Raw genomic sequence first — 16,484 nt, 5'->3', positions numbered from 1 at the left:
CAAGGGACATGTTCATTCTGCTTGAATGTCCCTGAGCAAATAAACAAAAGTGGGCACTAGTTATAGTAATTGAATGAGGGTGAGATTAATTCCCATTTCTCACCATAAAAATATAGCAATTATGGTTTCAGCAAATGACATAATACTTAAGTAAAGATCTAAGCAGCTGTATTGCTTTTTTGTGAAGATTAGGAACATCATGTATAGGAGAATGAGGTTTATTAATTGCACTGATTGTCTTCCCTTATTATGATTTATGTGAGAATGAATGATGTAGCTGATCTCCATTGAGCATGTTAAAATGGAATATCACCTTTTGGGGAGACAATTAAAGAAGCTGGGAATTCAGATTGCATTTTCTTCAACTCTTCCTGTAGAAGAAGAGAAAGGTAGAGGGCATAGCAGTTTTTGAAGGTAAATTGATTGAGACTGTGGTCCCTGCTTTCAGGTATCATGGATTAGGATTCCTTGAGGATGGTCTACTTGTGAGGGTGGGGAAGAAAGTTTTCGGTTGAATTTTGGGAGGGCTTTATATTGATGTTGAAGGGGAATGAAGATGTTGGCTAGAGGGCTTTGGAGAGAGATTTATAATAAGAAGGCATTTGCGAAGTGAACGAAAAACCCAAAATGACAATGGTATGGCAGCAGAAGACTTGTGAAGCTTGTATTCTAATGTCCAAAATATGGGAATAAGTAGGAAGTGGATGATTTTATAACCTGGATGCAAGGATATTATGGAGACATGGCATTATGGAGACTTGACAGGAAGATTCTCATGACCAGAATATGACAGTAGAGTTGTTTTTTAAAAAAATTATAGAGAGGTCTACGATGGGCTGAAAGAAAAGAGAATGGAAGGAAAGGCAACTTTCCAAGGGAAAGTCTCTACAGATTACTAAATGCTGTAGGGTGGATACTAACGAGGCCACAGCTCAGAATGAATTTAAGATTGACCAGGTAAGCTCATAATAATAATCCTTATCCATGGCTCTTCTATATATTTGTGAAACAGCCTGGGGGGTGGGACATGACTGGCTGTCCAAGTTGGAACAGGGCCAATCAGGGTGCAGCCAGCAAAGCCCTGCCCCTGCAGCTCCCACCCTCCATCCCTGGACTCTAGCCTCTTTGCTCTCAAATGTGCCTCAGTGCCTGGATCCAGCAGCAGGTAAGGGGAGAGGGCCCTGGGCAAAGGGTTGTGGTGGAGGGCCTGCTGACTGCCTGCTAATGAGCTGGCCAGTCCCCACCTGTCTCACTTGATCTGGCTGTGAGCTGTAGACCAAAGCCACCTTAAGCTGCCTGGCCAGAGGCCAGGGGAGGGGACCCTTTCAAGGCCCATTCTTAGGAACGGGCTTTGAAGCTAGTAATAATAATAAGATTTCTTTTCATTTTTGTTTTTCTATTTGTGAGGATTAAATGGAAGGTGAGGGAAGTAAGTCAGCTACAGGATGAAAATGGAGAAAACCTGATGGAAGATAAAGCAAAGGCTGATAATCTTAAAGCCTGCTTTGCTCCAGTCTTCTCTCGGAAGAACAATAGAGATCCACTGGAGACGATCTGGAAATAGATATAGCTACAGAGACTTGTTCAGAAACATCTGGATCCTTTGGACTGGTATAAGAGCCAGATGAGTGCTTAAAGAACTAGCTGGTAAATTGGCACTAGGGATAGGCATGAATCACCTCATGAACATGAGTTCATAATGAATTGTGGCCAGTTTGGGATTTGCAAACTGAAGAGCTACTATGAGCTTCCATAAATTTTAAGGCAGTTTATGGTGGATTGCGAAGAGCAGAAATAGGAGCCATTTATACCCCTGCTTTCTGCTCTTTGCAGAAAACCCAGAGCATCAGGGAGCAGAAAGCAGGGATCACAAACTGCTACAAACAGGTTCATGGCTCAATTTGTAATTCAGTAAAAATGCAAATCATGAGAATCCCTAATTGGCACAAGCACTATCCAGTATCTTCAAGACCTCTTTGAGGATGCGTGATGTGCCAATTTATTGAAGGACTCCCAGTTTTTAAAAATAGGAGGAAGGATGATCTGGGAAAATGTAGGCCACTTTATTTAACCTCTGCCCAAGGGAAAAATCTTAAAACAGATTTTAAAAGGGCTGATTACTGAACATATAAAGATAACTTGGGGTTAAGTAGTTGTTAGCACAGATTTTTTCCCTAATATGTCATGTCAGACTAATCTCCTTTCCTTTTTTGATTGGGTGACAGGTTTGGTAGATTGTGGTGATGCTGTGGTTACTGTATATTTGACAAGGTAGCCCATTTGACAAGGTGCCTGCAAAATTGGAGATTTAGTTAGGTAAATAAGGAACTGGTAGTATGTGTGCACCCAAAAAGTGGTAGTTAATGGTTTCTTGATTGTCGGACACTAGTATCTAGTAGGATGCTGCAGGGCTCAGTTTTGGGCCCCATATTCCTTAATATTTTTATCAGCAATCTAGATGAAGATGTGAAGGGACCACTTAGTAAATTTACAAATGACAGCAAATTGGGTGGGGTAGTGAACACTCTAGATGAGAGATAAAATACAATCTGACTTGGATACTTTGGAAAATATGAGCAATGATATTTAATAGAGATAAATGTAAGGTTTTGCATCTATGTAGTGAAAATGCTCTTCACACTTGCTGGATGGAGGATACTCTTCTGGCTAGTGGTGGTGTGTGAACAGGTTCCTGGGTTTTGAGGGTACTACAAATTGAGTATGAATAACCAGTGTGATGTAGCAACAAACAAGGCAAATGCAATCAACAGATATGTAGTGTCTAGGACAAGTTGTAATAGTAAACTAACACTGGTCAGAACCCATTTTGAGTATTATGTCCCGTTCCAGTGGACATTTTAGACTATAAAAACATTAGAGCAAGTACAGAAGAGAGCAACAAGAGTGACAAGGGCTTTGGAAACTAGGCCTTACTAAAGCTACGGGAATGGTCAATATTCAGCCTGGAGAAAAGAACATTTGTTTGATTGATTTCTAACCTGCAACTCACAGCAGAGATGACTTGTGGCAGCTTTCAACATTAAACCAACATTAAAACCTTAACATAGCCCAAATGCCACATCCCAACAGCATTAATAACAGTCCGCAACCAACTCTCTAACAGCAGAGGAATGTTATAATTAGAAGTTTCAGATTTATAGGTTTAAAGAAGGAGCCCAAAATGACAATCCTGGCCTCAACCAAATGCCTGGCAGAACAGCTTCGTCTTATAGACCCTGTGAAACTGAGTCATCTCTGTCAGGGCCCTCAGATCTTCTGGGTTCATTCCACCACCCAGGGGCCAAGACTGAAAAGGCTCTAGCCCTTATTGAATCCTGCAGACTTCCTTCAGGTCAGGGACTACCAACCTGTTGGTATTCGAAGAGCAAAGTGCTCTCCGGGGGAGCATAGGCAGAAAACTGTCACTGCTTCCCAAACATCTAGCAAATGTTTCTGAGGGAGAGTCAGGAGGTAGAACTGGGTGTCATCAGCATACTGATGGCAAGCCAGTCCAAAGTTGTTGAACAGTGTGGGGGAGAGAATCGCACCCTGTGGAACCCCACAGCAGAGATGGCAACCTTGCAATTGTTCCTCCCCAACTCTGTCTGCAGTTCTGGAGAAAAGAGACCAGCCACAGTAAGACTGTCCCTCAGGATATGATTAATCTTTTAAAGGGCTTTTTTGAAGGGCTGTCATTTGGATGAGGGCAGGATGCTGTTTCAGTTGGTAGTGAGGATAGGATGTAATAATAGGTTTAAATTATGGATGGGCAGGATGTTAGGAAAAACTTTTAACAATCAGAGTAGCTCAGTGGTTGCCCAAAGATGTTGTTGGTTTTGCCTCCTTGGAGGTGTTGAAATTAATATTGAACAAATATTTTGTCATGGACATTTTAGATCATCCTGCATAGTGCTGGGTGTTGGTCTGGATGTCTTTAATCCCCTTTCAACTTTTAAAATTTGATTCTATGCATCTACCAGTATCTGTATCTTTATCCACCTGACTCCTGCTCAAAACGGGCATGCCTGTGTTTTCATGCAGTCCCAAGAAATGCAGGTATTACTTATTTAGAAAGAGAGTTAAAAACTCAACATAATGTTCCTCTGCTTAGAATGAATATGGCTTTGATCTCATTAACAAAGGAAAAAATGAATGAATAAGCAATTCTATTGTTTCTATAATAACATCAAAATATTTGTTTAGAAGGACTGAGGCAGCAATCCTTAATGAATGGAATGGTCTAATTAAGCTCAGTTGTACAAAATAGGCAACATATTTGTCCTCTAACACTGCAGAGCCTGCAGGTTCCTGAAAATCCAACTTTTTGCCCTTCTAAAGCACAATAGGCAATAAAAAGCTATATTTTAATTCCTTGTGATTTATACTTATTTTATTAATTTTAGCTTTTCATGTATGGTCATTATACCCCTGCTTCTAAGTACTTATATACATTATATACTTATATACATTATAATATTATTATGAGATTGAGTAATCTCGTCAATGGCGGCCATCAAGCAGGACTGCCAGTCCCTCACTAGTACTGCGAATGAGTCACTGGGAGGCATTGGGTCCCACAGAGCATTTAGGAAACCATATGGATCCATAAGTTTCCACGGGCCCCCAAAATGAACCATAAGGGTTTGGGCTGGTCCTTTTCACTTTCCCCCATTTAGAAGCAGGGAAAGTAAAACCAAGTGCTGAAATGGCTGCCAGCCATTAAAAAAAAAACATTTCACTTCTTTCTGGTTAGAAGGGGGGTAAAGTGAGGGTTTAAATGGCCTGAACCTAACTGGATAAAAAGGTCTAGATGCCTCCTCTGAACCTGGGGTGGGGCATGATTTGGCAAGATTTGTGACAGATTTAAGGTTGTGAACTGGTTCATGCCCATCCCTACTTAGTGCCACAAACTACAAGCTTGTTCCTGCAGACTGATTCCTCAATCCCTAAATACCACCAATTAACAGCTACTTGTGACTGGCTTCAGCATGGATGTTTGTACATAGGACCAATAGCCGTTGAAATCAAAACAAATCCAGGAACATCTCAAGTATCTCACAATACACAAACATTAAAGGCAGCCACAGAGTGCTTGTTTGTTGATACATTAATGTGGGTACAAAGCACCCTGGGTTTTCACACTACACATCTAAGCACAAATATCATATCATTATTGATTTGCATGCTTTTTTGTGATACCATAGAAGTGTTTTTCCAGCTGTTACAATCACAGGATATGCTACCAGCCAATGACACATTATTTTATACTTGTCTAAGGACAGCCAGGATAATATTTATAGTAAATGCAGTATCTGAATCCAATTCTCTTTGTTTAACTGTTTTACCTAAGTAAGTAGTGACAGAAGAGGAAAGGACGCTTTTAATAACCTTGCCACAAACACAAAGATATTTCTTTTAACACATCTGTTTAGTTTGTTTTCTTCTATTCTGGCCCCCACTTCTCTCACATAGTGTGATCCTTTAGAGCAGGGTGACAAAACTGTGGTTCTCCAGATGTCCATGGACTATAACTCTCCTGAGCCGCTGCTATTGTAGTTCATGGAAATCTGGAGAGCCACCGTTTGGCCATCCCTGCTTTAAAGAATGCCTCCAGTACAAACTCATTGTAAAGAAGCCAGACAGGATTGCCTAGGAAGATAAAAGTGCATACCTATTCAGAATTCCTTCAGCCTAAGCCCCTTGATTTCAATTTAAGATTTCTTCTTCTTATATTGCACAAAATATTTTTTCTTTATAATCTGTAAACATATTAATGCAAATAAAAGAGCATGTTTCACTAATAATTTTTCTTTACCTGAGGCAAAGTAGTGATTCTTGTTAAATTATTTAGCAAGAATGTATAATATTTATTTTCAAACAGAATCCTAGCTCAGCTGGAATGCAAAGAGTTTTATATTATTCCTTAAATATTTAAGCCATTCAAAATAAAAACTTTAGGACTTAAGTCGCAATTGTATTTTGCCAGTTCACCAAAATGCCACTTCTCAGTTTTCAAAGATGGAAGGCTATTACCAAACCCGCTTACACAGTCAGGAATCTGTCAAGTCTCATGCCTTCAATTTTAATGTAGTATTATGCACAGGGATGAATTTTACATTAGAATTGAAAATCTCTATCAATTTCTTAGGGAAGACCTGTGAACTCGGAAACAGAATCCCTCATCCTCACTACTGTTTTTTTGTTTGTTTTTTAAACTATGCTTAACTTTTCTATGAAGGCTACACTTGAGAACCCAACATATTGTGTAACAAACTGCCAGACCACCTTGGTCAGCGATAATTAAACACTGCCTGTGGCTCATTTAAACAGTTTAGCTTGCATAATTTCATGAACAGTTGTTCAGTTAGAAGCCCAACCCATTCACCACTGCAAACTATTCCTAAGTCTGGAGCAGCAACAATCTGGGCTCAATAAGATTTCTCAGCTTTATAGGAAGGCACTATTAATAATGCATGGGAAGTCTTTCATTCCCAAAATAATATTTTCTACAAAGTCCTCTATGGTAATAATTTCCAATGCACTCCTCTGAAGAAAAGCATTTCCTTTGAAGAGGACTTTCATTACAACAGCCCAACACAGCTGGATACTTTCAAGCTAACTTTGTTGCTGGCAACTGTAAGCTACATATTTCCATGGACTTGTCCCAATACCTTATAATTTTTGTGCCCACAAGACATCCCACTTTACACGGTGCAGCCTACATGTCACCTCAGTTTCTTTGGGGTCAAGTGTTCCAGAATCCTACTCTGCCTTTTAAATTAACAAATGTATTACAATTCCTAACTACACCCAAATAAAAACCATTAAAAAACAGGGGAAGCAATTTTCCATTTTAAAACCATGAGGATATTAACACAGAAAAGTCTTTAAAACTTTGCATGCAAGAGCAATAGCCTCAGTTCTCCATTCATCAAATGGCAGGAAAGGGAGGGTGCTATGAGAAACCTTTATCAGTTTTAGTTCTATAACATGATCCCAGTTGTCACATGCAGTTAATCTTGTTTGAGTATACATCTATTTTTGGCAATAGACTCTTATGCATACCATTGTCAGCACCAGGGAATTAAAGATGATTTGTCTGAATAAGTTAAACTGAACTGCATAAATAGTATATAATTTTAAAACAGCTAAAATCCCCCAAAAAATCCAGGCACAAGTAATTTTCCTTCTTCATTGACAAAACTTGAATTCATGCTTATTGTAAGATGTACAGACTTTCTCTAACCCCAGCCCTGGATCAAAAGGATCAAATGAAAGACGAAAGTAGTCATTTCCATCTAAATGCTATACAGACCAGTTAGAGCAGTGGTCCCCAACCTTTTTATCACCGGGACCACTCACCGCCTTTTACTGAGGCCCGGTGGAGGGGGGTAGTTTACTTCTCTACTCTCAACCACTGCCCTAACGCTCTCTGATCGCTATGGTAATGTTTAAACATCCCTTCAAAATAAGATACAGACACGCCACAACAATGAACATAAGGAACATTTTATTTTCATGGAAATTTTAACTCATGACAATGACAAATCAATGGGAACCCTGAGCTTGTTTCTCTGCAACGAGACAGTCCCCTCTGGGAGTGATGGGAGACAATGACACCCGAAGTGTGTTGTAAAGGATCGGGGGGATGAAGTAAAGGGCCGGGAGGGGGGGAGAAGGCATCCTTCGGGGCCCACCTCCAATTAGTCGAAGGACCACATGTGGTCCATGGCCCACAGGTTGGGGATCGCTAAGTTAGAGTATTTGAACTTACTTTCTACTATCTTGAGTATATTCACTGTAATACACATTTAGAAGTTCATGTGGTTTTACTTTGGCCATTTATGCACTGGAGATTTCATGCTGGGCTGCAGGCTGGAGTTTTAGTCGTGGCAGGTTGCCCCACCTCTTTCTGCACCCACATGGGGGAGCATTTGGCCTGGTGCACTTCATCCACCCCCGATCTGTGCTCCTGACAGGGGGGTGGTGCACTGAAGTTCCCAGTGCATAAATGGTCTATCACAGAAAAATAATTTTATTCTAACATTTTATTTTTCAGACATTTTCAACAGCTATTCCTCAAATTCATTCAACATGACATACTGTATAAAGTGGGAGATTTGGACAAGACAGCCTCATTTTGTCTGTCTTATCTTGCAACAGCAATTATGCTGGCTTCCAAAATGATAACTTATTCCTCAATTGGTGAATCTACTTTCGATGCTCGATTCCACCTCCCACACAGAAAAGCAGTCTGCTGACAAAGGAACAGATTCTTTGGTTTGTAGGTGACATTCCCCTTCTGAAACCTTGCAGGATACTCATCCCTTTGCAAGAGAACATTCAGGACTGCTGCTTATATGGGCAAAAGAGGTAACAGGACCGAAGCTCTTGAGGATGTTACCCTGTTACATTTGCTGTAATTCTCAAAACTTGATTGAGAGAAGCAATTAGTCTGCCTATGCATTGCTGAAGGTGTAATCCTTCAAAGGAGGATTATATCTCTCACCAGATCCTGAGGTAGGTAGCCGTGTTGGTCTGAAGCAGCAAAACAAAGAGTCCAGTGGAACTTTTAAGACCAACAATGTTTAATTCTGGGTATAAACTCACGTGTGTATACACACTTCTTCAGTACCCAAACTTTTTAATTTATATGCTTATATACTTGTTGACATAAAGAATTAGAATGGTTTCAGTAGAAGTGGAACAGTTGTACACTATCAAGCTTTCATGAAACTTTTAGGAAGCATGACAAGTTAAACCCATCCTCATAAAGAGGATTTTATGGAAATGTAGCATCTTAATCCCCAAAAGTTTGCTTCAAATGTGATTCTGTCACTAAAATCTGTGCTGTGGAATTATCCAAGAATCTTCACAGATATTCCTACTTGGTTCCCACTGAGACTAGGAAGATTTTCACCCCAACAAGGTGCATTGTCATCCCAACAAGGCATATTTGTGCTTGTCAGATGAGAGTTTTCACAAACCTTCTGTCTTCTTCCAATAAACTTTCACCTGAAGTTGCTCATCTTGATAGAAAGGTACTCCAACTTCAAGAAGACGAGTGGGTCTTCTTCCTTTGAAGGATGGAAGAGCATCAGTTAGTCTTCTGTAAGACAAACATATTCAGGAAGTTTTCTATACACACAGATTTAAGGCTATTCTTTAACATTAGGCAATTCACTAAACAGTCTGCAAATTCTTTCAACTGTATTTATTTAGTTACTTCATTTTGAGGACCAAAAGCAACAAATAATACTGCCGATTCTATATAAATGTATTTATATGCTGAATTTATTACATAATTATATTACCGTAGATCTCAGGAGAGATTGAATGACTTTCTGTTCAAGTCTTTAACCTAAAAATCATTCCTATTATACTTTATGAAGTTGCCATAAGGATTGTCTCAGTAAATGAAAACACTGACTATTTTATTTTATGTTTTCTGAGAAAATGATCTAACATCCCTCACTGTGCGGCTCAATGGTGTGGCTATCCATTCAAAATTCAGCCAAACCTCCCTTGAAGCAAGGGCTCTGTTACAAAATTAAGACTGTTCATTAAGTCTTACTTGAGAAGCAAGGCCTACCTGGCACTCCTGAAAGAAGACTTTTATAAGATTTAAGACTGTATTTGAGAAAATACTGGCTCTTGATATTAACTTGGACACTATTTGCTTTCGTGAGAAACTATGTAAAATCAATTGATCACCAAAATTCCGCCTTCAGAGCACACTGCACCTGTTCATCCAAATTTAGTGGTATTCCACCTCTAAAATCTATCCCCTCCTATACTTATCTGTTGCCTTCCCAAAGCCTATTAAAGGTGTTCATTCTGGCCAAAGTAAATGCTCACTCCTCAGCAATCATGAAGGTAGGTTTATCAGTTTACCTTATCTGTTTTAATATCTAAATTGTATGATTGTTTTTGTATTTGTTGTCAGCTGCCCTGACCCAACCAGGGAAGGGCAGGGTACAAATAAAAATTTATTTTTGTTATTATTATTACTAAGAACAAATCTGTTCTTAGTAATAATAAGGTAAGATCGACAAGATAGCACATATCCCTCTGGAGTGTCCTTGGGATGCTAATCTTAGGAGATAATATATTTGACCATGTTTGCAAGTTCATTCTGCCATATATCCTATGAGTTACATTTTTACTTTCTGACAGGGATTCAAAAAGAACAGAAAATATTCAAATTGGCAGTATTTGGCTGTCTGGTACAGGGAAATGTATTTAGAGCTAACCAAAGCAGAAATGAGTTAAATAGGTATCAGATTTTTCGGTGATCTTGTGTTTTGCTTCTCAATTACCCACCTAAATCGAAAAATAAAAATCAACTAACAGTAAGGAAAAGGCAATCAAGATGAAGCAGATAGCATATTTCATTGAAACAGAATTCAGGCTGTTTACTCAGGGGGAGGGAATGATAAGAGGATAAGAGTTAAGAAAAGATTAGACTGTGCCCCAATTTAGTTGTTATGGTAATGGAAAGAAACGATGCCCTTGAAGTGAAAATAAACTGATGAAAATTCTCATGAGAAGATTAATGTAATCAATTCTAGACTTGCAAATGGTAAATAAAATATCACTAGCAACTGAGACTGGAAACTCCTAAGTATATAAAAAGGGATTTCTTCCCTTTCTGCTCTACAGAATGATTGGAAAAAAGCATGAAGTTATGAACCTTATTATCAGAACTAAGTGTTTAAAAGTTCTCTACATTTCTTGTATTCCTAGTAAACATTTTAAAACAGCAAGAGAAACAATATTTTGGATGCTTTGTCTTCTGTGTGCCTTTTACTAAAACTATTAAGAACAATAGTATTAGCACAAAGTAAGGATTTATGTCAAAATAGTCCAACACAGATACTGTATAAGTTTAACTATATACTATACCTAAACACACTATTAAATAAATACCATTATATTAAAAATATACAGTAACCATTTCATGCAACAGGCAATTGTTTATTTAATTATTTCATTATAGCCTGCCTTTCTCCCCATTGGGACCTGAAGTGGAACCATTCTCCTCTTCTCCACTTTGCCCTCACAATAGTCCTGTGACATAGGTAAGTTCAGTCTGTCATCAAGCAAGGACTCCAGGCAAGCTTTAATAGCACAGTGAAGATTGAACCTTGGTCAATCTCTGACAAACATACCACTCAATTAACATCTGTTTGATAATACAACTGGGAATGGATGAGTTGAGGAGTAGTGGGTCTAGTAAAGGATAGTTATTGTTGCCATTTATGATATTTCATTCCGACTTCTTTTCTGTATTGTTATTTTGTCGGCAAGATGGCATACACTTGCCGTCTTGTGGGGAGTTAGTGTTTTTATTGCTATGCTTTTATTGTATACTGCCATGAGCCAGCTGGTCTGGGAGTGGCAGTATAGAAATCTAATAAATAAATAAATAATAATATAATTTGAAGGTTCTTACAGGGGAACTGCTAATAGATGAGCAAAGGAGTGATTGCTTGACAGTAATCATAAGTTTAACTTGCTGAAGTTTCCAAATTTGATCCCAACTCTCTGGCTACAGTAACTTGGATAACAGATTTAAGGAATAGGGGCCTTTCTCTGGCTTCTTCTAATGAAATGTAATATTTTAAGGTAGAATTGTTTGCCAGGATATCCTTTAAAATCCATAGCACATGTTTTGAGAAGCCCTTCTCATGCCATAACCTGGGGGAGTCCCCCCAACTAGGCCCACAGGAGCCTCAGCAATGCTCTGATCTGGTTCATTGCTTTTCATTTGACAAGACTACCATAAAGCTTCATGCACTGTAAGAATTGCTTTTAAGTTCATATTTTTCTTCTCTTTGCTTGCAGGGAAAGTGCATTTTTGTGTTATTTCATTTAAAATTTCATCTGGGCTCCAAGCCTTGGTTTGTTTTTTTAAATTATTAAATCAATAACAATATAGCCAACATTGATTATATCAGGATAAACAGGGGAAAAGACTGCTTAATATATTTTACTAAATTTTCCAAGACTGAATTACAGTCATCCCTTTTACCACCTTGGATCATTTTGATTTTTTTTTCTAGAATCAAAAATTGCTTAATTTTAGTCCACCATTTATCTATTACCAAATCTACAGCATTTCCCCAATTGTTAGCAATAATCATTCTAGCAGCAACAATAATAAAATTCACCAGGGTTTTTTTGTTTGCAACATACATTATGATTAAAAAATAAATTAAGAAGGGCTACAGGTGCTCTCAGTTCTAACTTTTATTTTATAATTTTTCTATTTCCTTAAAGATTTCCCCAAGAAGTCTTCTAATGAATGGACACTCCCACTACACATGAATATGTCCCCAACTGACCACACCCTCTACAACAATTTTTGTCTTGGGTAATTTAATTAAGATAATCGAATTGGTGTATAATACCATTTCTGTATCAATTTTATACCATGTTCTTGAACATCCCTAAATATTGAGTTAAAGGGAACTTGCTTAAATATTTTATGCCATTCCTCTTCTTTATTACTCAAATGAAGTTCTGATTCCCATACCTTTTTAAAGGATAGATTGACTGCCCTATATATAATATTAATTTATCATCTATCATTTCTATGTTTTCCACCAACTGGTCAAATTCTGTTAAAGGTCTGTTCATTTGTTCTTGACTTTTTTTTAAAGAAGGTGTATAATAGATATTTCAGAAACCTTTTATAGGGCCCATTCTCCATCTTCTTCTGAGGGATTCTAAATAGTTTTTAAAGTTATAATTTTTTGCCAGGATATCCTTCTAAGTCCATAGCATATGTTTTGAATACCCACAAGTTAGGGTGAAAAAATAGGTATAGGCAGAGAAATCACAGGATACAATTTTTCCTCATCAAAATTGGGACTATGGCTCTAACCCTTGTTGATAAGTCTATGAGCCACAGCCTTGCTCAGAGAAGGGGCTGCTGTATATTGATTTCAGAAAGTTTGCATGACATGTTTGTGCAAGCACATTGTTATGAGAAATAACTCACAGGCTTGATCTTGCCTGTGGGGGTGAAATGTGTTGGAAAGTATCTTACATAAGTTTAATACTGTTACATTATGTTGGATTAATGGTTCATTGTTTTACCAAATATCTTAATATGTTTTACTCTAGTACTGGCTTTCTCATCTAGGGTTTCATGAAATCCTGGGATTTCTTGACAGCCCTTGAAGGGTGTCCCGGATAAGTGGGTGTGTGGGGTTTTTTTTAGTTTTAAAAATTTGTTAAACATTTATCAGGTGACATGACAATATATGGCCATATATTTGGGCTTGAGTCAACTGAATAGCAAAGTTATAGATGGGTGAGAGCCAGGATGTATATGTTAATCATAGGATAGAATGTTTATGTTAATCATGATAAATGCTTTAGCACCACCTAACTAGTGATGTATGTGTGAGGTAGCCCTTATGTATACGCTTATCAAATGATGCTTGGTAGAAGTGTGGTCAAATGACCTATAAGACAGAGCAGCCTTTCTTAACTTTTTTACCATTGAGAAACCTCTGGAACTTTATGCAATGCTTCAAGAAGCCCCATAAGTGGTATGGTTGTGCCAAAAATGGTTGGGAAGCATAGCAGCGTACATGCCCATCCCTTTTCCAAACTCTCCAGGCCTATCATTGGCCTTTGAGGGTGTCGACATGACATTATATGGTCATATCACAATGTTAAACAACTCCCATCCATTTGGAAAACCCTTCAAAGGCCATCAAGAAACCCCAGGGTTTCACAAAACCATGGTTGAGAAAGCCTGAGATAGAGTGTTCTGTATGTTAAAGTCAGCTCTGACAACCTAAGTTGGTTTTTGGTCTGACCTTTTCACTAGTCTAAAATAAACATCTAGTACCATACCCTATCTGGATCTGCTTTATGGGATTTGTAAGTTAAGGTTCAGGGGAAACCTGACACGGATCTCTACCTATGAGATTCTGACACTTTCTGTCACAATATTAGGCAAAATAAATAAACTATATTTCTGATGAAGACATTTTATGAACTGTAAACATGGCTGGAAAATTTCTTTAATGACACTTTAATCAGGTGATGTGTTCTTAAAGATCTTTCAATTCACCTTCTATATACAGTAAACCAACTTTTATTCTTCTTTTTCTGAATCATACAACACACATCTGAATGTATATCTATACTAGCCAAAGTCTTTAAAAGAAAAAGAAAATACATAAAAGCAAGTAAGCAATTTAAATGTAATTCAAGTATGCAGCAAATGTCATTTATGGCATTCCTATCTGAATATTTCTTTCTAAATACAAGTTAAAACATTCAGCATTTTGGAACATATAACTTACTGCTGTTAACAGCTGTCTGGGTAGAACTGAAGTAGAGAGAAACCTTGGCACTTTTCAGGCGAACTTGACCCCAATATGTAACTGCCTGAAGTTCAACCATGTAGTTACTGTTGGGCTGGAGTCCTTCCAGGACTACATAATTCTGGGACTACAATTGAACAGATTTGAGAATGTGTAAAGTGAACTTTTTACTGAACTTCAAGCTTTTGTATGCACAGAATTCTGATAGAAAAAGCACCCGAATCATACTAGAGCATCTACTGTTCATTGTAAGTTACAAGTGAATGCACAACATTTGCATAGGTGATAAATATTTAAGGCATTTATATTAGACATGCGCATACATGCCATAGCAAATTTGTCTATGGAAAACTATGGTATATTTGAATCTATTGTACTTGTGTCAAAAACAGTGCCAGAAACAGAACCAAGTTTGAATCTAGTGGCACCTTTAAGACCAACCAAGTTTTATTCAAGGTATCTAAGCTTTTGTGTGCATGCACACTTCTTCAGATATAATGAAATAAAATTACTTCAACCTTTGCATAGAGGTAGAGAGAAAGTGGAAGGTTTAATTGCAATGAAGGGCTAGTTGCATGCATAAGAAATTGCGTGTTTATAGCTTTGAATGGATTAAGGCATTTAAGATCCCTGAATGGCAGTAAATTAGGATACAGACCAGTGAATTAGCATATCGCATATTAGCATAGAGATCTGTGAATGGCAATAAATAAGGATACAGGTACAAGTAAGTGGCAGTACATTTGCATACAAATCTGCTGAGAATGTGAGAATAAAGTTTGAGTCCGGTGGCACCCCGAAGACCAACATACTTAAATTCTGGGTATAGGCAGAGTATAGTAGCCAAGGAACTTAACATGAGTAGATGTGCGCTCCTTCAGTTACATAGAAATAGATATTTTAAATGTTATACACAGGTAGGATGTTTAGTTGCCAAGAAATGTTAGAGTCAAGATACACAAGTAATTGAGCAATAAATGCAGCTAGATTGCTATAGCACATTTTGTAAGACATGTAAATAGCAACACATTGTCACATATATAGATAATAAAGGAATTAACAACAGATGTGAGAACTAAGTTTGAGACCAGTGGTCCCTTTAAGACCAACAAAGTTCAGTTTCTGAGTATAAGTGAAAACTGAGTGACTGAGTATGCAGTGAGATAAGAAACTGATATCTCTGTTAAGTCCAGGGGTTTCCACTTTTCTATTGAAATGTTAAGGACAATGTTTGCAGCTGGGAGCTAAAACAGTTGTGTCTGAAACAACACAAAAAATCAATTTGCACCTGGCTGCTAAAATGGATAATAATGACTGTTTGATAGGGGCCCATATCTAAAGAAATGTTGCATTCACCTAGCTCAGCAAAGGACTTGAGCATAGCTGTTATCTCTATAAGACAAATAATATGAAATCAAATGACATATTAAACAAAAACTAAACAGAAACTGTTAACAGGCTTATATACATCTCATTCATCACCTAGAATTGTCTGACTAACAATATATCTATCTCCTCTGGGGAATGCCAACAAGAAATCTACAGCGATTAAAAAAACCAAACAAACACCACACAAATGTACATTAATTACCCCATCCGTTGTCTTCCTTTTCTTCTTTTTAGCAGGAACAAGAGACTTGCTGTTAACTGTCCAGCTCCAGAACACTTTGTAATGATGGACTGGGATATCAGGTTCCTCAGGGAGATCCCAGGCAATCTTTGCATTAATACTCCCATCACTGTTGGCACTTGAGTTGGCAATCCGGAGATTGGAGGGGGCAGGTGGAGCTGATGGGTCTGATGATAAATAAAAAGCGAAAAAGGAATGTGTTTTTTATTTTTGTTATTAATTCCAAAAGTAACTGAATTGTTATTGGGTTGTTTTGTATGGCTTTGTTTCGTCATTGTTTCTTTTGTAATTTTTGTTTCAACATGTAACTATATTGTGCTATTATTTCCTATTTATTTAAATAGAAGAAACTACCCATCCCATTTCTTGGATCTTTACCTTCATGGTTTTCATTTAAACTGGAAAAAACTGGGTAGGGGCAGTATTCCCCAAATACCCCCAACATTGCCAAATTTCAGACCGTTATAAAAAGGGATTCCACTTTTTGAGGAAATTAAACACATCTA

General features: G+C 37.8%; 1 protein-coding gene across 4 annotated transcripts in view; it reads right to left on the bottom strand.

Annotated features, from left to right (window-relative positions):
• Positions 1-16,484, bottom strand: part of ANOS1 (anosmin 1) — a 263,372-nt gene that overhangs the window by 10,623 nt on the left and 236,265 nt on the right. For all 4 annotated transcript variants that reach the window (XM_077343277.1, XM_077343278.1, XM_077343276.1 and 1 more), the window contains 3 exons: positions 15,940-16,145; positions 14,328-14,475; positions 8,988-9,077 (listed from right to left, as the gene is read on the bottom strand). In XM_077343277.1, coding sequence (XP_077199392.1) covers positions 8,988-9,077; positions 14,328-14,475; positions 15,940-16,145 — 444 coding nt within the window. The remainder of the gene's footprint in view (positions 1-8,987; positions 9,078-14,327; positions 14,476-15,939; positions 16,146-16,484) is intronic.

This window comes from Paroedura picta, chromosome 6, assembly GCF_049243985.1.
Source record: "Paroedura picta isolate Pp20150507F chromosome 6, Ppicta_v3.0, whole genome shotgun sequence".
Taxonomy (NCBI): Eukaryota; Metazoa; Chordata; class Lepidosauria; order Squamata; family Gekkonidae; genus Paroedura; species Paroedura picta.
The sequence above is the reverse complement of the archived record's forward strand: the minus strand, read 5'-3'. Positions and strand labels throughout refer to the sequence as shown.